General features: G+C 40.9%; 2 protein-coding genes across 4 annotated transcripts in view; one reads left to right on the forward strand and one right to left on the reverse strand.

Moving 5' to 3' along the window:
• Positions 1-650: 650 nt before the first annotated feature.
• Positions 651-20,938, reverse strand: WBP4 (WW domain binding protein 4). 2 transcript variants are annotated; one of them, XM_075087881.1, is made up of 10 exons: positions 20,770-20,938; positions 14,350-14,422; positions 12,779-12,841; positions 12,555-12,678; positions 11,529-11,759; positions 10,084-10,139; positions 6,979-7,045; positions 4,824-4,984; positions 3,579-3,802; positions 651-1,102 (listed from the first exon to the last, which is right to left on the reverse strand). In XM_075087881.1, coding segments are annotated over exons 1-10 (1,209 nt in total). In that variant the 5' UTR covers positions 20,772-20,938; the 3' UTR covers positions 651-894. The 2 variants fall into 2 exon arrangements, with proteins under 2 accessions (XP_074943982.1, XP_074943972.1); XM_075087871.1 differs by lacking the exon at positions 20,770-20,938 and adding an exon at positions 14,607-14,698.
• Positions 20,838-21,292, forward strand: part of ELF1 (E74 like ETS transcription factor 1) — a 96,311-nt gene continuing 95,856 nt past the window's right edge. The window contains exon 1 of one of the 2 annotated variants that reach the window (XM_075087703.1): positions 20,838-21,038. The gene's annotated coding sequence lies outside the window, so the exon portion shown is untranslated. The remainder of the gene's footprint in view (positions 21,039-21,292) is intronic. The other variant, XM_075087723.1, reaches the window with a different exon arrangement.

A 21,292-nucleotide genomic window follows, 5' to 3' on the forward strand; every position in this document is an offset into this window, starting at 1 on the left:
CATCAGCCTCAAAAAGGGTGCTGTATACTGTAGCAGGGCTGCTCTCTGGAATATATTTTCATAAAAACATCGGGCAATATTTTTTTTTAACAGGGTAAGAGTCAAAAACAAAACCAAAAAAGGAAAACTTGATGTGTAAAAAGAAAGAAAAATTCGGGTAGAGACAATAATAAAGCAAAATGCAACAGGAAGACACCACAGAAATAAGTACTACAACAGAGGTGGCTCTGGTGCCATTATTAAAAGCTAAGATTCAACAGGTTTAAAATCTTCTGCAGAGGTTTAATATACTTCTCATGCATGGACACAAGTAATTCCCATCAGAAAGTTATTTGAAATGAGTGGCACTGATGTGACTAACTCCTCTAAAAACAGCTTTCAAATGACCTATTTGAAATGTTGGCGCTCGCACCACCTACTCTTCTGCAAGCGATTAGCCAAAGGTTAGTAAGCACAATATTTTTACTCATTAGTTGGGAAACTACTCCACAATCTTCAGGGATGATTTTACTCTCTAGTACACGCCACTGATCCAGTTCCTCTGCATTATTTTTGCCGGATTAAGGATTACTACATTCTCCCATACTTAGAAAAGGAGTAAAAAACCTTACATGATGTATTTAAAACAGCACACACAGAGCAAATCCAACTTAGGTGGCATGGTTAAAATAAAAAATAGATGTATTTACAATATTGCATAAGTAATATAACACAAACTTCCATTCCAAAATCAATCACATCAAAATAAAATAAAAAAATATTACAACTCACGTATGTTTTAATACCTATAAATCCTTAATTTCTATCCAACATTTTCTTTATAAAAGCCTGTTTAAAGTATTAAACTTTTGATTCACTCTAGCTTAAACAGAATCTAAAATGATTTGTTAAGTATTACTGATCACTTAGTCTTTGTCTTAAGTTTCTAGATTTTCCATTTTCAAATTTCCTCTTTTTAAATGTTGGCACCCCTTCTGTCAGGTCCCCAAGGGAGGTGACTGTCTTCTCTTTAAATATCACTGTCGCATCTTCTGGAACCTCTAGCACTGGAGGTGGTAGATTGTCGCTCTCTGTACTAGGAAGCTCCAGGTCCACTTTTTCACTGGGAGAGGAGAGGAAAACATAAAAGGGTTAACCTACATGGAGAAGACAACATGGTGTACTGCAGACAGTAACATCTGTACTTAACTGGCAAAACAGCTTTGAGCTAGATGCAGTATTCTAGCCAAGATCATCGTCACGGCAGGGATCAAGAAAAAAACCCCACGTTCTTTGTTTCTTCTGTGTGGGCTGGTATGAAAAGTAAAAAACTACGACCTCATTCTCTACAGAGCTTATACCATGGCCAAAGCACTCATAAATAATCCTGTAAAAGACAACAGGGCTGCATGTGTGTAAATCTAAGAATATTGAAAGACAGTAGTCAGTGAGTAACTAGCAATGGGTCACTGCCAAAATGCCATTGAGTGGTTTTCCACAGGTGTCCATCCTGAGGGTCCGCACGACAGAACAGAGAACAGGCTTAACAAAATCCACCAGCGACGCCAAGCTGGGAGAAGCAGCTCTGTAGGACAGGATCACAGCTAACACCGATCTCCACAAATCAAAGACGTCGTCTACAAATGACCAATCGGTTTTAGGAGGTCAACAGCAAAACACCGTATTCTACAAGAATAACCTGTGGCTGGATGGAGACATGATGGAGAACAGCCAAACAGTCGGCAGAAAATGATCCAAATCGCACATCCATCAGGAATCACACCAGCCTAACACTACTGCAAAGAGATACATGTCGTACTCCTGGCCAATCCATACAAGAAATCTTTCAGTACTTCTGAGTGTTAGTCTGATGTCTGCTCGTGTACTATACCTAGTTTCAGGTCCTATGCTTCAAGGAAGACACGGATCAGCGCATGCACCCAAAAAAGAGCCATGAGAATGACTGCAAGTGAAGAAAATGTGACAGTTGCAGTATCCCCAAAACGTAAACTTCCTGAAAGCGGCTGGCACTGTGCCTAGTCTCAATTTAAAGTAAATAATGAACAACTGCATTCGTCTCATTTACATGTGTGTATATATCAAGCCCGTGTGTTAATGTACAGACTGATACGTAAGGTTCAGTAGCTGAAAGCACTTTTTATTGGACAGTGCTTTCCAAAAACCTAAAAGATTATCACCTCTGGAGTCAAGGAACTGTTATAGCTGGTCCAATACAGGAGGTGTTACATGAACTGATCAAGTGACATTATCTTCTTCAAGGAAGTGTATCAGTACTTAATTTAGGTCAAAGTGTCAAAACTGCATCTGCTTAATAATTTAGAACTAAAATGCTGGAGAATGGAGTAAGTATAATGGAAAAGTCTGATTTCATTCTCCCAAACCTAATTTTTGCAGACTCCTAGAAGGCCCCATAACAAGAAACAGGCCATACAAGACAGCATGCTTCACATGAAAATAAGCCATCTTGGGCATTACACAGTCAAACCAAAACAAAATAAAACAAAAAACTCCTCCTGATCAGATGCATGTCATGAAAACATCTACAGTACATCGGTTGGACATGGGACAGAGAGACAGCTTCCAGATTTAAAATTGGCATAACTAGATTACACGTTTTGTGTTTCACCTCCTTATTTAAATCGTTACACAAAGTGTCTCCCACCCCATTCTAAGAGCCTCCAGTACTTACCCGTAGTGACAGCAGAAAAGGTTGTAGTGGATTTTGTTTTGGTTTTGCTTAACTTGGTTTTGAAATGAGGGAACAAGAAAAACAGCTCAACCAGAAGTCTTTTACTGCAATACTGGGTGAAAGTAAGACAAAATTTTGAAGTGTCTTTTAGGCTGTGTCCTTCAAGTGAACTCTTAGAGTCAGCACAACACCACAAAGTCAGAAATAATTCACTGCTTGTGGAAGTAACTCAGACAAACATACCGGGCTTAGGTAGAAATTGCTCAGAGGCTAAAAAAGCATGCTCATTACGTCAGCAACTATTGATCCCACAGGGAAGGAATTCAAAGCAATGGTAACCCAGTATGATCAAGATCAGGTTGCTGCTGGCCCTAAAAGATCAAGATAGATCTTGAACTCCAGGCAGGGTTAGCCCAACTAATTACTCATCAGAAACAAACAGAACTTAGCCTGGAAGCTAGAGGCCCTGGCAAATCTGCCTATGCCATTCCAAGGCTGGAAGCAGCTGAAAACAGTCGCAAGAGCTTCTGAGGCAGCTGAATGGGATTGTTGAAGGAGACGATGTTAAGGAACATAAGCTTAGGGTAACTAGATTTAAATAGTTGATACTCAGCCTCTGAGAAGAACGATGGATGACAACGATCCTTTAAATCACTTTAATTTACTCTGTACTCATAGTGATCTTCTACACTAAAACCAAAACACCAACACTATCCGCCACAGAGAACTATCCCTTAAAATAATCACCGCGAAAAGAATTGTACTGGGCTACGTTTCCAATCACTGCTGTGCTAATTCTGCCAGAATTCAGAAGAAAAAGCTTCAGCTCTGAAAACAAGTATTCTGGAAATAGATATGATTAGAGTAACTATGGTAAAAGAATCCGTACCTCGGTTCTTCTTCTTCTTCTTCTTCTTCCTTAATTGCTTTCCATTTGCCGTAAGGGTTGGTCTTGTTAGATGCATCACTGGAGGTTTCTTGGGAAGCTGATGTACTCTCCTCTTTATTAACAGTTTCTTCTGACTTAACTTCTCGCCATTTCCCATATGGACTTAACTTTTTAGCTTTAGATTTTTTCCCTTCCTCTGATTCTTCACCATTAGCTCCTTTCCTCTAAAGAGGAAAAAACCCACCTTAAGCAAAAATGCCTAAATAAAAACATAACGTAGCTTTATTTTACATCTTTTATTTACTCTTATCTACTATTCATACTTTTCAACCAAGAGTAACTTGAAACAATAAACTCATACTGTAATAAAGTCTTTGAATTTCTCTCCTTGGGCTTTCATCACATACAGAGTTGAAACAAAAATCTTAAATGTTAGAAAAAGTTAAGGCTGGGAAATCCCATCCACCAAGGCTGAAGTTAGCAAGGAGTAGCCAATACTTACTTAAAAACAAAGCTTAGCATGTTTGGGGGGGGAGGGGGGGGGAAGAAGAGGCAAAAATTCACATACAGCTTTCTGTGCATGCAGATACTCTTTGCAGCGAATACCTAGTAGTAGTAGTTCATAATGATGCACAGTGACACAAAAACATATATTTTAGAATTAACACCTGTCCTTGAATACATTTTCTGAACTAAAAGTTTCAGAAAAACCATCTGACCCAACCAGAGCTATAATCACACCCTTTAAGTTTTCAATCTGAAGAAAAAAATGGATGATTGACACAGGTTTTGTAGTATGTGCTGCCAATGTTTTCCTCAATTAATAAGGGAACTACAGCCATGTCATTTTCAGTCAAAGGTATTCCCTGAAGGTCTCTTGGCAGTCCCATTTACCAATGAGGCTTAGAAGTCATATCCTCACCCTGACATCCAAATAATTTTGTGGATTATTTCAGAGATGACAGTGAGTTTTCTCTGAGAACATCACATTTCTTGCCGAATTCAATCTACTTCTGGTGGGCTGAAGGAAAGAGCACGCTTTCTGTTCTGGAACAGTGCCACTAACAGGCCAAATAATTGAATCAAGATTCATTTTACTATTCAAACAAGTGCAAACTCCTGTTTTCAGTCATACAGTTTAACCTCATTACAACGAGTACAGCCTATCACACGAGATAAAAGATAAATCATCTTATGCTAGAAAATTAATATGGAATGTAAAATAAATCCGAAGAGAGAACTCACCTTGGAATTTGTTTCTGAACTCTGTGCTTCGCTTTCGCTATCTTCCGAGTCTGAATCAGACTCTTTGGAATCTGTTTCTGCAAGCTCTTCAGAATGCTTGTCACGTTGACTCTTCTCATTTGAAGATGAAACAAAACCATCTGGTTTCTCCCATGTGGACACTGTCCAAGATATTTGAATAACCACATTATTTATGTTTCTAGTTCTGATCTGTTATTGCTTTGACAACATTACCTTTTAGCAGCAGTGCTGCCTTATGCAGTAAATGATTTAGCATGAAGCTTTTGCTTTTGTTTGGTATGTTTGTTGTAATAAACATAGTCAGAAGGATAACATTTCACTTGTCAGCAGAGATACTGTCATGACAGCCAAGTTCACTGCTCATAAAACTTGTTATAGCTAGCGCTTGAGAAAAATATCATGCATGGCAAACTGCTGTCCACAAGACTGTGGTCCCTCTCACCCTAATGCAGGACAAACAAAATACCCACTAGAGGTGCCTATTTGACTTGAGTTGTCCATTACTTGCAAAGACAGGAAAAAGTAAAGAACACTAACTGCAAGCCTCAGCTCTCCGGGCAAATAACCCTCCCCCTTCCTTGTGCAACTGGGCTCAGTAACATTCAGTCTATAATTAAAGAGCTGTCAAATAAACAAGGAATTATAAACATTATTCTGAAAAGGCATGAAAGTATCTACAGGATATGACCCCATTTTCAATAAGAAGGTAGCATTGCAGCAAATATATTGGGAGGAAATATGGAAATATTTAAAGAAAAGTTGTATCAATGGTCATCAAACTATTTTTAGTAACATTAAGGCAAAAGTACACCAACTTTTAATCTAAAATTTAAACTTTCAAATGTAATAAAACTACTATCTTTCCAATTATTTAATCTATTTCCAAGGAAATCCCTAACTGAAAACCACATCTAACAGGTAGGCTTCTAGATGTATCTTGAAGCATCAAAGGTGTAAGAAACTGGCCACGCGTGGCTCTGAACAAAGTCTCTTAAGGGTACTGCTGTCATGTAGCTTTAGACCAGTAACTGAGAAAGTTCACTGTCCTAGGTGTCACATATAGCCAGCAGAGTAAGGTGCAGCCTCCCAAAGCACGACCCGTAGCAGGAGCTAAGCCTAGAGATGTACCAGCCTCTTCAGTTACATGCTTCAGGTGAGACACTACGATCAGTCCCCTCGCTTAACAATTTGCCTTGTCTTCAGAGGATGGGATTAGCTTTAACAGAACTGACAAGTAATTTTCGAGCATTTCCAAGGTGCTTGCTCCTACACAGAAGTAAGGGATCACTTTAAAATCTCACAAACTATAATTTTACCAAATACAATGATTACAAATATATTCTTCACGAGTGCCATGTGTCCATGAAGAGCTTTAAAGAACAATACAACCAAAAGCATAAAATGTTTCTGAACTTAGAAGGCAATGTTTAAAAATAACCAGCATCTCATTTCCCTTTCGAAATAAAAAAAATTCGCAAATAATTTGAGCAGGGGAGTGGCATGCTGAAAAACTGAAAGGTTGTGGTTTTTCTTTTTCTATTCTTGGCATCGTCAGGAACGCCACTTCATACCCAAGAGCAGAAGGAAAACTCATAGCCAGCATAAAATCACTTGCTCTCCAAAGAGGCATCACTGACCTTAAAATGATTCAGATTTAGAAAACAGATGCCTGCTCTGGGGGAGTTACCACAAAGTTCCCCATGTAGGGGAAAAAACCGGGGAAAAGAAGTAGGAGGTAAGATTCTGGACTCTCTTATCAGCACTATGTCAGCAAGTGGAAAAGTTTAGGAGATTCGTATTCAGTCCTACATACCTGTCAAAACAAAATCCTGTCCCTTTCTGGTTTCCAAACTATAATTTCAATATACGTAGAAAAAAAGAACCCATATTTTAGAGTTGTAAGTTGAATGTCTTAAAAAAACACACCTATGAAGCACAAATGCATACTCACTGACAATACAGCTACAAAGCCAGCATTGACTTAAGCAACAATTATATTTCAGTTAAGGTAACAGCTTAAAAAAAACCCCAAACTTCGTAATGGTCTTAAAATGCATTTATTTACAAAATAAAATGCTGCTCTAAAAACCCTCTCTTCTGAAACAGTGCTTAACTGGAAAAAAGCTCTCCTTACCTCCTGTTTGTGTGTTATAGTAATAGGTATGACCATCTTCAGTGACACCTTCTACCCACTCTGCTGTCTGAGAAAAAGATACAGGAGCTAATTAAACAGGAGAGTTTTAAGGATCAGCCAAAGCGTCACTTATAAGACTATTCAATCCTTGAGTAATTTTTGTTCATGATAGTTCTACTGTTTTAAAGCTTGAACCCCTAAAGTTGTTAGAAAGTATTCCCTTTGGCTCAAATGAGATTGAATTGCTTAACTTAAGCGTACCATAAATGCACATAGAATTTTTTTTCGAACAGTAGATAATTAGGATGAGGCAGTACAGTAAAAGTTGCCGTACAGTTCAAAATATGATAAAAGCCATAAAGGCTGTTATTTTACATGTTTTTTATTTTCCAAATTATTCACACCTGAAGTTGACATTTCCTGGTTTTGTCATTGTCTTAAATAGAAACCAAGAAAAAATTTCTCTGGAAGACTCAGGGTTTTGTGAGGGCTATAGAAAAACAGGACCAATAAATACTATCATGAGTTAAACATAAGCAAACAAAACCATAACTTCTAAAACTTATTCCAAAATACATCTTCACCAAAAATACTGAAGCAGCAAACTCTGCAGGAATGCATGCCATGAATTTACTTATTTAGTAAAGCACTGATTTCAACAAAGCACTGTTTTGAGAATCAGCCACAGCCAAATGATCAGTTATTACATGTGACTTAACATCTTCCTCAAGAACCTGATTTTCATGAGCACTTGCACATACACCGCTTCACTGCTCCTTACATACTAATACTGCCCATTCCCCTGTACTGGGCAGAACATCTATGCGGCTTCACCATACATGATTTTTTGCATTAATAAATGTCTCTATGCGTATACATAAACACACACGCCCCTAGATAGGCTTCTGCACACACATACCTATGCATTTGCTCTACTAAAACTGTTGGTTTTTCTTTTAACCAAAACAAAATCAGGAGTTAAAGTTCTCCCACCTGCTCTGTAGAAAGCTATATATGAAACAGAAACATTTTATTGGTAGGTTCAGAGGAGGGGAAAAGCAAGAAAGCCTTCAGTGAGCAAGTTTCCTCAAGGTATTGCTCTCAAAAGTTTCAGTGTGCTAGTTTCAATAAAACAAGCTAAAGGAAAATTTCTTTTATATAAGTAGAAAGAGGACAAAAGACTAGTCTTAAGTATAACCTATCCCTTTGTTACAGTTACATCCTGAACATTTTAGACCTGGTTCTTAGAGGTTTTCAGCAGCTATTTGGCATTAGGCACACCGAGTATCCTACTACACCCATGCTAACATGTATGATGTCAATCTAACTGAAGTTGCAGGTAGTCTTCAACATGCCTTTTCATTACGCTGTTCCCTCCACCTCTTGGAAGTTTGAGCAGCAAGCTAACATGCTGTAAAACAAGGAGGGCCTGTGAATCTCACTTGCACTATGTATTACAAGCGTGCCCTTTAATTTCTGGGCAGCGTGAGTCCTTGTTAGAGGTCTGGAATGTTCCCAATATCTTTAGCTCAGACTAAATAAGGGAGCGATCAAATGCTTGTTTTTAGCAATAGCGAAAATAACTCAAGACGCCACAAAGTCACCAAGGAGGGTGAGGGAGGAATGGCAAAATACAGCCATGTGGCATTAGAGAGATATCCAAGGCTGAAGGTGTGCGTTTCTGATATGGCTGAGATGAGCTAACTTCAAATTGTTGCCAAGAAGGGAGCTCCTTCTCTCCTCCATCTGCTCTCCCTGCACCAGCACTTCTCTGATTACCCAGAAAGCTGATGCAAGGACATAAGCCTACAAAGCACTAACCTAAACTCTGATGTCTTCACTCCCTCAACTAGTTCACTGTCAGGGCAAATACGCACCAAGGACCAAACAAGATTAGTCACCGGACCACCTCTTTCAGGGGAAGGCTACATACAGTAAGATGGGTTTATAAATATTGCAAAGCTACACCTTGACTGAAAAGATGAAGCTGAAGTGCTGGTTAACAAGTGGTGCAAAACCGCAGGATAGAGTCGTCAAAGAGCCTGTGATGGGCAGCTCTGACACGAGGCGTGCTATCTCTTGGGAATGAACACTGGATGGAAAAAGCCTACATTTCTGAGATAGAACACTGCCTTAACAAAAGATGGAATACAGAAAAAACTTTATGTACATTTTGTGAATCAACAGCCTAAAAATATACACAATTATAATAATTTCTCCTCTGACTCTAAGTAACCCAGCACCAAGCACAGTTACCTTCTCAGATGCGACAATATAGAGCTACAGAATGTCAAGCACTCTGAAAAAGCCAGGCTTTTTTGATCGCTAACGTAAAATCCAACATTAGCAAACAACACGGACTTTAAATCATTCTGTACCTATGACACCTATCTAGAAAATGGGGAAATATAACACCACTTCACAGGAGTGTTGTAAAAATCCTGTTTTTAACATTGTGAAGGACAAAAATCCTGGAGCGGCAAGTATCAGGGAAAAAGCCCATTAATAAGAAATCTTTCTGTCTTTGGACCATTCTGCAAGTTTTCCGGTGCCTTAAGTAAGGGAAAAAGAGTAATATTCTAAAAGGTTGCTTGCACATAGGTTCCATGACTACAAGAAATCCGTGAAAAAGACAAATTATCACATAACCATATCCTAAAGCAAACATAAAAATTAAGCACTCTTTTTTTTTTACTATGCTACAATGCAATCTCAATGTTTTCTAAGATAATGAAGTTCTTAATTATTTCAAATGTGTTAAGTTTTATTTTTTTACCTACATTTAATTCACAAAAGATTCAACAGAATTTATTCAGAATTTCCCAAAAGCTTTCAATTTTATGGGCTGCAGCATTAAAAAAGCATATTCTGTAAAAACACAACCACCGTTATCACTTGATAAACAAATTAGCCAAAGACTAGTACAGCAAAATTTCAGTTCTCATCAAGTATATAATAAAACATTCTATATATTCAAATTATCTTTTCCTAAGTTTACTAAGAGCAATTTCTGTTCTGCAATCAGAAGACTTACAAATTGCTTAGCTTATTTCTGGTACATGTTTACAAGGACAGAGAAAAGTATGAATAAGAGCATTTCATTACCGTTTGTGAGTTTTGGGAGTTGCCTTGGAATCCTTTAGGTTTCTCCCACTGTGATTCTTAAAAAACAAAAACATATTTCACCCATCATTCAATCCTGTTTATGTTCAATAATACATAGAAAGAACAGATCTGAACGGTATTACACTGATGAGTGCACACATACAAACAAGTAATATATATACACACCTCATTGGAATATAAATCATCCTTGATCAAATAATGTTAGGGACAATAAACCAAAGTATCATAATTATAGTTGGCTTTATCAGGGATAACCAACTTCCAGACTCTATTAAACTATGGCTGATACACAGATACTAGAATTTTGGCACAAAAAAAGACGTTTGTTTTTTAATTGGTAGCTTAGGCCAGAGGAAACTAAACACACAAGATTTTTACCCTTTGGAAGTTATTTTGCATGAGGAAAGACTACGGTAAGTACTAATGTCAATCCTTAAATTTATGAGAAACAGTTTCTAACAGTATCATTAATGATTAAAGAGGGTTGCTTTTATGCTCTGAAGTAGATGACACACAGCTCCTCAACAGAAGTCAGTCAGATAATTCCTGTAAATGTGGAAGGGAACAATCAGACAGAAATCCATAACAGCTCTCACTTACTTGGGCACAATCAATGCCTTTCACTTTCCTGATTAGAAAGCTTCTTTAGGAAGAACAGGGTTATCTATTGTATACTTAACCTCTGAAAGGCTAAACATTTCCAGAAACTGGGGAATTACTGCATTCTCCCATTATTAACAAACAGCAAAACCAGTCTGAAGTTCTGGGTGGCTAAGCCTTGAACGTTAAGTATCAAAACTCCATCTAACTGTTCACATTTTAATAAGCAGCTTACTACTGAGAGAGCAGAAGAGTAAAGAAATGCAGATAGCCTTTCCTCATTTATATCCAGTAACTACATCTGCATTCTGCGTCCAGTTTTGGGCCTCCCAGTTTAAGGACAGGGAACTGCTTGAGCAAGTCCAGCAGAGAGCTACATCGATGATCAGGGGACTGGAGCATCTCCCTTATGAGGAAAGGCTGAAAGACCTGGGTTTGTTCAGCCTGGAGTAGAGAAGACTGAGGGGGGATTTCATCAATACCTATAAACATCTAGAGGGTGGGTGTCAGGGCAATGGGACTAGGCTCTTTCCAATAGTGCCCAAGGACAGGCCAAGGGGCAATGGGCACAAGTTGGAACACAGGAAGTTCCACCTCAATATGAGAATAAACTTCTTTCCTGTGAGGGTGCCAGAGCAGTGGAACAGGCTGCCCAGGGAGGTTGTGGAGCCTCCCTGCCTGGAGACATTCAAAACCTGCCTGGACGTGTCCCTGCGCCCCCTGCTCTGGGTGTCCCTGCTCAATCAGGGTGGTTGGACAAGATGATCTCCAGAGGTCCCTTCCAACCCCTGCCATTCTGTGATTTGCTCCTCATTAGTTTTTACCTCCTGTTCTTGTGTTGTAGTAATATGTATACCCTTCGGGAGAAAAGCCTTGCACCCACTCCTTTTTTTCACTTTTTGGTGGCACTGGGGTGTCCTGAGGTGCCTTTTTTTTCTTTTCTTTTTTTTCTTTCTTTTCCTTCTTCTCCTTCTTCTCTTTCTTTTCTTTCTTTCCTTTAGTTTCCACTGTGTTACTCTGTGTTTTACTCTGTGTCGAACTGGGACCTACATCATCTTAAAGAAAATAATACTCTCTTTTAAAAAAAAGAATAATAATCTGAGCTTAAATGTTAGTCACTCTTGCACAGTAGAAAATAGGAAATTGTATTCTTATGAGTACTTTCGCTCATTAATTTCACACTCATAGCAGGTAAACTTAAAAGATTATACTCAAAGAATCTTCCATTGTAACATTACTATAGCATCATAAGAAAGTGCAAATATCAAAAGATGAGTAACAAAGAGGAAAAAAAACCTGTAAGGACCAATGAGCTTTAACAAAACAACAAAAAAATAAACTAAAAGAGTTATGAGAAAGAGGGCTTCTACAGGAGCTTGAAAGTACAGACTTTTTTTTAAAAGGATAATATGTCTTCACGTGGACAGAACAAAGGTACTTGCTGAACTGCAAGCTGAGTAGGAGGATTCTCACCACCGTTTGACACCAGTGGGAACCCAACCTCTCCCACTCAATAGCAACTTCGGTCTCCAACTGGCAAAAGTGAAACACAGAACTGATTCAAAGCACCAGCTCTGAATCACATTAATTTTTTTGTTATCACATTGTTTAATTTTTCTACTCCAGATTGGATTGTTCCATGGACCAGAGGACACCATAGCTAAAAATATTCCGTACTGCAACTTCTACTACTGGCAATTTGCAGACGCCTCTTCTTTTTTTCTCAAATTAGCAAACACAGTCCTGCAGGCCCCCTCTCATGATCCTGGAAACCTAATTTAAGAAAAAAACATTCCTATTCAATATTCTTTCAATTTTGTTTTTAATCCTTTGGCAGCTATATGAACTACCTGGCTTAATTCCAAGCCTTTTCAAATCCTCTTGATATGCTTTCATTGCAGCCTCCTCCATTGCTGCAAATTCTTTTGACATGTTTTCTTCTTCTTTTGCTTTTTCCAAGCTTTTCTTTTTAATCTGAAACAAAACAACCCCCCCCCAAGAGAATAAATTAAACAAGTCTGATAATGAAAGAGATTAAAAATAAGTATTTGTGCAAATAAGATATTTGAGTTACCTCACTAATTCTTTTTGCCACATTTTCTTTATGATTCTTTCCTCTTTCGTGGAAGTCAATGCTCTTAAAAGCAGGAAAAAAAAACAAAAACAAAACACCAAGCAGAAAATGTATTTTGCAAGTTTAATTATTTAGTTAAAATTTTGTTAGACTAAACTTAGTTGAACACACCTAAATGTAATGTGTTCTGAAAACACTTACAGAAAACACTGTAGCTATAAAATGGCTATAGGAATTCAGGAACACTGAGAAACAGTCAACACAGAAATTATGAAAAATCAGGAACATTCCAAAATGGTATCATAAAATGTCATAGTCTGTACTTATAAGATTTAAAATTTTTGAAATAATACTGTTCAGCACACAGATTAGAGACAAGTAACAGGGAATCTGGGCTCCCTCTCAATGCTATCCTTCCAAGTATCACCCCTTCGTTATTTTTTTTTACCCTCCCTGTTTTCATGCAAACTTTTAAAAACCATATGGCTTATTTAGAGTTCCAACTATTAGCTACAGTCCTTAATTAGATCATGCTACGCTCCACAAATATGATATGAACTTAAACTAGTCTGCAGGTCCACAAATCTGAGAGGGAGGAAAAGGCAAGATGGGAGAGTTGGGAAACTAAGGACAACACAACAGTCTGCAAGCCAAAATGCTGCCAGAAAGACTAAAGCCAGTAGGAGGTGGAGGGAGTTCAGAAGCCCTACAGGTATAACACTGCAAGTCCTCATGTGGTTCTTGCAACAAATATCTGAGCTCGTTTTGGTGTTCAAATGTTAGGTGCCTAAGCCTGACCTAGTAACCCAAAAATTTCATTGCACATACCAATGTGTAGAGGATGCCTATCCAGGGCATGATTCATCTCATTTAAAGACAGACTTTATAAGTTACCGAACCCCCCACCTCCCCAACTCCTTAATGTGTATTTCTCTTCACTGACTCCAAGAAGAAAACGAAACCAATTATCTCACACTTATTCTGAACTGCAGGTACCTAACTGTAAGCCAGATGAAGCTCAGCTCCCAGGAGTACCCCTGGTATCGAGTCAGGAATGCAAAACTTATTTCTAAGTGAGAAACCAATGGGTCTAGTGGTCTGCAAAAGGCATCTGCAAGTCAGAAACACCTTTCTATAACCCAGTAATGTTTTGGTGGGCTGTGTGAAATGAAGAAAACCTGCTTTAAATACTTAGAGCGCTGGCTGTACCAGGCCTACCAGACATACACAGCACGTATGCCAGGTTTTGCTTCTACTTGCATACAAAGGCTAGGAACAGGCATGGACAAAGTTTCAAGAGAGATCAAATGTTAAGTTACAGAACCTGAAGAAAACGCAGGATCAGATATTTCAGTTCTTATCTGTACCGCCAAGCAGAACAGCACACACCATCTTGTACGCAGTACCTGGCTCTCACGTAATATGTTTTAAATATCACAAGTATTACAAAGGCATTTTTAAATGACGAATTTCATGCAGCAAGAGATTAGTATCAAGAGTGATGTTAAAAGCCTGTAACTCAAATTCCTAGTATTTCAGAATCATTGACGTAATATGGTAGACCATCGTACAGGTCTGTTGTCTGCTATCCAGCACTTGCAGTAGTCGCAGAATTTTTTTGGCTGAGACTTCCAGTAATCGGCCCTGGGGAAAGAAAAAAAAAAAAAAGTATAATCTGAAACAATAATCAAAGCCACAGATTTTTATACATATATATATATAGCTTTAGAAACTAAATTTAGTCCTCTTTGGGTGATGGAATGCTAAGAGGTTGTGGGTTTTGGTTTTTTTTTTTTGTAAAAAAAGTATGGGGAGCAAGCAAGAGTACCTATATTGACTACTGTGTCCCATAAAGCACAGTTCAGTACTGGGATTGCACCCATCTGACCCCCGAAGACTGCAACATCTTTACAATGGAGGTGATGCTGTAAGAACCAGAAATACAAGAGAAAGCATGCCAGGGATAAATAAGCAGCTCTAGATACCCTAATTAAACACAGAACTGTCAGAGAAGTGCAACTTGCACTATTTTTCATAAAAATGCATACAATAAATGTTTCTAAGTGTAAAACTTTAGATTTAATGTCAAAGTCACTTTGGATACTGTACACAATGAGCTTAGCAACACAAGGGTACAGTTCCTGACAACGTGAGCTACTGTGGGGAATCGCAGAACAGATTCTGACCTGTGCTGCCACAGCTGTAAATTGTTTGGATGTTTCAGTGTAAAAATGTGAGTATTTCTGAACCATGCAATTTAGATAAGTTGCATATGTCTGAGGAAATGGGAAAAACTCTCCAGAGCTCAAAAGTTAGTACAGAAAAGTATTTAACAATAAAACAAACCACCCCTCCAATGGCTGTTTCTTCATCAAAAACCACTTTCTAATACCAGATGAGGCTTCTGCAGAAATAATTCGATTTCTCATTGACTTGCAGCAAAAGACGCAATGCTTTGGTTCAACAGAACACATTTCAGCCACAGGCTTCTACGTTTTTAAGTTGAAATGAAAAAGAATGAGGCACGAAAACAAAAACGATTCAAGATTACACTGAGAACATTCAAAAAGATCGGCCCCCAAAATTAATCTCTGCCTTCCACCTGAAGATCAATGAACAGAGTTTGAAGAAAATACTTCCTGACATTTTTATTCAATAAAAACAAAACTTCTTCCATGCACGATAGCACCCTCAAACCTCATGATACGTATGAGCAGATCTTTCATAACAGAAACAGATCTGGTCAACTCAACTCTTAAAATTTAAGCAGATATAAAAATTCACTCTGCTATCAGTGCTTAATGTAAAAATACAGTTTCTAAGAGTCTATGACTTTTTAAAAGTGTTAAGTATGAAGCATATGCTCTGCAAAAATATATCAACCTATAAGCAATACTGCGTTAGCAATGTGCAGCTTTTCAAGCAATTTTCTGGAAAGCTAGAAAGAAGCAGCTGGGCTTCCCCCAGTCTGCTCATCCCTAAATGGTGTTCTCTAAACCTCGGTGATTACTTAGTCACACATTTAATTAAAAGGCTTTTGAGATTTATTTATCAAAACAAACTAAGGCCAAATCTAAGGCCTGGGAAATCGAACACTCCGGCTGGAAAACCAGCTGAGTGGGAGGGAGGAATTCAGAGCTCAGAAATACCTCAAGGCCCTTTTTCCTATTTGAGCTATAGCTCCTAAATTGTCTGTAAATCCTTCGACATCATCTAAGATAAATTTCTAGCTAAAAGCTGGGTTAACCTTCCTAAGGCAATGGACCGATTCTGGCAGAAAACACTGTAAAAAATTGTAAGAGAGCCTCACGGCATGTTTTGGAGGCGCAAGAACATCTGTGTGTTTCCAGGCTTAACCTAATGGGACTGACTCTTTTCAACAAAATCAGGTGGAAGTGCTAAAATTAAGGCTGTACAGCTGTACCCACAGTCAAGACCTGAGAGTGTGATGAGCTGTATTTTCACAGCTATATTTTCCACAAATTTCTTTCCTAAACACTCCTGTACATCACATCTGTCGCAAACCACTGTGGCTACACGTAGAGTAATTGCGCTGGAGAACCTGAGGGCACACCTGGGGCTTAAATACAAATCCAGGTCTTGAGGACAGAAGCCTTTTGTCTTCATTTCCTATCGGTTTTGAAGAAGATTGGAGCTGGCTCTCTGTTGTTACATACAAAATAAATAATAACCCTGTGCAGAAGACCTGCTATCCCAGGAACCTTAAATCCTGCATTTCATGATTAATGAAGTTAATTATGTAAATTACGGTCCTAATTCCACGATTTATGAGCATGAGTGTTATATGCTGAGTAATTCTCCTCAAGATTTTCCACTCGAGTTCATACCAAAAAAAAAGAGCAAGCTCAGCTGAAACATCCACCGAATAACATCTTCCATTGTAACAACAATGGAGCCTGCAAAGTACCAACGGTGCTGCAATGAGAGCAAACCAAAGAGGAGCGTTTGGAAAGGAGCAGCAACTGAAGAGACACCCTGCTTCAGTCAGATGCTGCAAGTGCTTCCCAGGCTCCTGTGACAAGCCTGATAGTTAATCCACTTCGATGACAATGATTAAGTGATTATTTTATTAATCTGCCAAATACAGGCTTGAGAGTACGTGCTGTTGAAGTGGTACTGAGGTCTTTTGTACTTGAATAATTGTGTACAAATCAGGGGAAACACAGTTACTGTAAAAAGTCCCCGCAGTCAGAATGGTACAGTTTTTAAAACTCCTTATCTTCTGCCTGCCCTTACATTGGTAAAGTTAAGGTTGATTCTTGTTTTCAGCTTTACAGCTGGGCCAACCTGCTGAAGACCAGAAAACTGACCAGCTAGTCATAACCACCGCAACTATCTGCCCTTCACTAAAACGAAGAGACAGTCCAGATTGGCAGGGTTGAGGTTCAGCACTGCACACGCTTACGCCCAGGTGTGGCAATCCAAAAGGGAGCTTGGTGACACGGACCCTGAGAAGTGTGCAAGCTTTACTGCCAAGCTCTACCTCCCGGGAAGGGTTCTGACAAAGTCCGCTTGGAGCCCGACTGTCTAGAGCCGGCTAAGCAAGTCAGCTTGCAACCTGCTACTGGGCAACACGGGGAGCAGAGCGGCACCGATACAGATAGCTACTGGGCAACATCCGGACAAACTGCTGTAAACTTTCAGCCAGAGCTGGAAATCCTATATTAACTTGCAAAAAACTTATGTCTCCTGAAGAACAGTGATCTTCTTTCAAATTTTACTGGTCAAACCGCTCAGGGGCAGAATGTGCAGTAGTTCAGAGGACTAAAGGTGAAGGAGGGGAAGAAGAGGGAGTGAACATCAAACTGTTTCCTTGAAACTTCAGTGAAATGACAAACTCTTTGCTGCAAACAGCCTCAATGTTAAAACCATTTTCAGATTTCAGAAATTCATGTAAAACTTCAGAGGGAGCGAGAAGATGGGGAAGAACAAGTATGAACTCCCCATTAACCATGCCTGCCACATTCGCCATTTCAAAAGAGACAAAAATGCTTAAACCCAGAGCGAAAACTCCAAAACTCAGGTAATTTTACTTTGTGTAATTAATGCCTTGAGCCATGAGAATCACACAGCCTATGCTGCAATGGCCAGGTTACGCACTCCTCCTGCACGTGGGGCACGCTTTGGGAGCATGTGAAGAGGGACAGGTTCAGAAAGAAACCTGCAGCGTAACTCCAGCAGTGCTGGGGTCCAGGGCCCCAAATCTCCAACCTGTAAGCTGCTGCTCCCAACAACTTACAGTGTTACTAATGTTTTAACAGGTGGTGCAGTCAGCCTTCCTTATATAGGGAAGCTTAGGAAACCCTCATGAAGAAGCTATCTTCAGCTGAGACAGCTTTGCCAAACTTTACTTTGAGAGTGGGCTGGAGGGTTTGGCTCCTACCACAAACTGGCTGAAATTAAAAGGCAGGGGGGAGAAACAACTGTTTCAGGTGGTTCCGACACAAGAAAAAAAAAGAATTGGCCCTGCAAACAAAATCTGGAAGCATTTGCTTTTAATAGCGCTGTTTTAAAACATCGGACTTGAAATTTGGCAGGGATGCAGGGGAGTTCATATTAGGGATGTATCTGTCCAAATTATAAGGCTTTAGCCTAAAAAAATCATACACATGCTCAGCAGTCTTATTTGGTTTTAATATCTGCAACCTGTGAAGACTTCACACAAAGTCAGTATCTTCCAGCTTTCTGCAGGTTTGAGTACTGAACAGCTTATGCATACATCATCTGCTTGAATACAGGTGTGTGAAGTAAGAAATACACAGATTCAAGTTCTTGACTACGTAAGGAAATGAATGCAGATTAGCTACTGTGGCTGTTCTACAACAGCCACTCAACAGGGTACAGCATTCAGAAACAGTAATAAACCCCATTTGGGAATACTGTGTACTTCTAAAGAGAAAAAATACTTCTGTAATCGAAAGTAGAAAGAACAAAAGAAAAAAAATCACATATATTTCACAGTGGACCCTCCACATGAGAAGCCATTCCAGAACAGGTAATTCTAATTCAAATATCCAGGATTGGTAAAACCTAAGAACGCAACGCTAAAATCGGCAGGGAGGGAGGCCAAAAAGGAAAGGGTTTTCATGAACTGTGAAGTAGGTCCCAGTGCACTGGCCCTAACAATCCATGCTCCCAAATAATTCAGAGCAACTCCATTCATTCATAGTGCACTGATCTACCCTAAAAAATCTTCTTAGATACATACTCCTAATTTTTACTTTTTAAAATGGCATTTAAAAATAAGGACTCAAGAAAAAAGCATCCCTGACACACCTAGTACAGGGGGCTGTCCTTCTGCCTAACCTTAGCTTGATGATCTTCCAATGTATCACAGAGCACACATCTATATGTAGGCTCCTACAGCGCTGTACTGGATGGGAGTTTCATCTGCATGAAACAGGGCAGTTCTGTGAAGGGTTTGGTTCTTCTGGCCTTCAGTTTGATTATATTTTTGGCAATCCTTCTGTAAATTCTAATTTACAACCCGAGAGGCTGCTTCTTTTTATTACCATATTAGCCCCCTCCAAACAATATACAAATCATAATGTCCTGCAAGACAACCTGAGCAGACAGCAGAATCTGCACAAGCTGCTCAGTCTGACCCGAGTATTTTTTTTATATATATATATATATATATATATGTATATAAAATATATATATATTGGTGCTGGAGATCACTTGCATGGATCTGCTTTGGCAGATCTCTTTCCTAAACTGTAAATAATGTAACTTGAAAAGTAATGCTACAAATATTTTTAACAACATACAAGAATGCACAAGAACATCAAGGCAGGCAACCTTCTGCACGTATGGAGCTTCAATGTTGCTCAGCACCCCTAACTTCAGTTGTCTAAAAAGTGAGATACAGAGTTGTCTAAGTTCTCCATGTCAATAGATGGAGACTGTCACCTCCAAAATGCCACTCCTTCCATCCTAAATAGGCATCTGAGAAGCAAACTGAACTCCACAGGTGCATGTTTCTTCCATATATACAGGGAACCTAAAGCAAACTGCCTGAATCAGCCTGCAAAAGATAAATACCTGAAGTCAGGGATATCTACTGGGAGCAGAGGTCTGCTGCTCTAGATGCCGAAAAAGGATATGGGCTATGTCAGGAAGCATATGATACGGATTAGAAGAGAGAGTGGAAAAAAAAAAAAACCCAGCAGCATAAATTGGGTCAAGAAAGTGTTCAGGTATAATTTTAGCAATAACTAAAATTATGAACACTGCTGTATGCAGTATCAGTCTGCGAGACAGGCTCACGCAACAAGCCACCAAATACATCCCCAGAGAAGCATCCCCAGAGAAATTTTTGATCAGATTAAGGTTTTTTTCCAGCAGGTAAGTTAGGATATATCTTGAAAAGTAACAGAGGCGAGCAAATGCCATTCATACAACATTCCTGCTTAATAAAGGCCAAAGCTTGGATTTTTAACCCCGACAAATTAAAAAAGTAGTCGGAAGCTAAGGCAAATTTTCTAATTAAACACTGAAAAGACGTAGAGACGGCCGGCAAAGCCAAGGCACAGAGCTTTCCTTCCACACACTTCAGCCAGATCAGGGATGGGCCGGGGCGGCCCGGGTGTGTGTGCGTGGGGACACAGGCACCCCCAAACCCGGCGGGACGCGGTGCCCCGCCGCGGGCGGGTGGGAGGCGAGGCCGCCCGGCGTGCCGGGGAGAGATAAGGGGCCGAGAGCACCGCACAAACAAACAACCGGGAGTGGGGGGGGTGGGGACGGCCGGGAGAAGGGCCGGAGTGAGAAGGAAGCACCTGGGCCAGCCAGGCAGGGGCCGCCGGCGGCAGCCTGGCTGCCCAGGGCCCCCTCATGGGCCGGGCCCCCTCATGGGCCCGGCCCGACCACCCCCGCCCCGCCTCAACGGCCCTGCCCGCCTCCAGCCCACCACGACGGGGGGCTGCGGGCGGAGCGCGGCCCGCTCCCTCCCCCCGATCCACCGCACTCACATCTCCGCGTCCCCGGCCGCGCCGCGCCGCTCCCCTCCGCTCACCGCGCCGCGCCGCTGGGGCGGGCCGGACTGGGAGGAGGAGGACGAGAAGGAGGAGGAGGGAGCGCGGCGACGGGAGCCGGGAGGGGTCAATCCGCGCTCTCCTCCCCCGCCCTTCCCCACCTCCTGCCCTCACCCGCTCCTCCTCCCCCGCCCCCGGGAGAGGCGAGCGCTCTGCGGGGAGCCGCGCCGCGCCGCTCCGCTCCGTCGGGGAGCCGCCGCCGCCCGGTGAGTGCGGCGAGCCCCGCGCTCGGGGGCATGGGGAGGCTCTGCCCCCTTCCCGCAGGGCCCGCCGGTTCGAGCCCCGCCGCCGGCAGCACCCCGCGCCGGGCTGCCCCTGCCCCGCAGCGGCGCGGGGAGGTGCGGAGCGAGGGCGGGGATGGGGTGGGGGGGAGGTTACGGAATGGCCGGGAGGACGGCGGCGGGCCCGGAGCGGCCGGGGGGTGGGGAGCGGGTGGCAGTGCGCGCCCTCGGGCGGCGGC

Source organism: Phalacrocorax aristotelis, chromosome 1, assembly GCF_949628215.1.
Source record: "Phalacrocorax aristotelis chromosome 1, bGulAri2.1, whole genome shotgun sequence".
In the NCBI taxonomy this organism is placed as follows: Eukaryota; Metazoa; Chordata; class Aves; order Suliformes; family Phalacrocoracidae; genus Phalacrocorax; species Phalacrocorax aristotelis.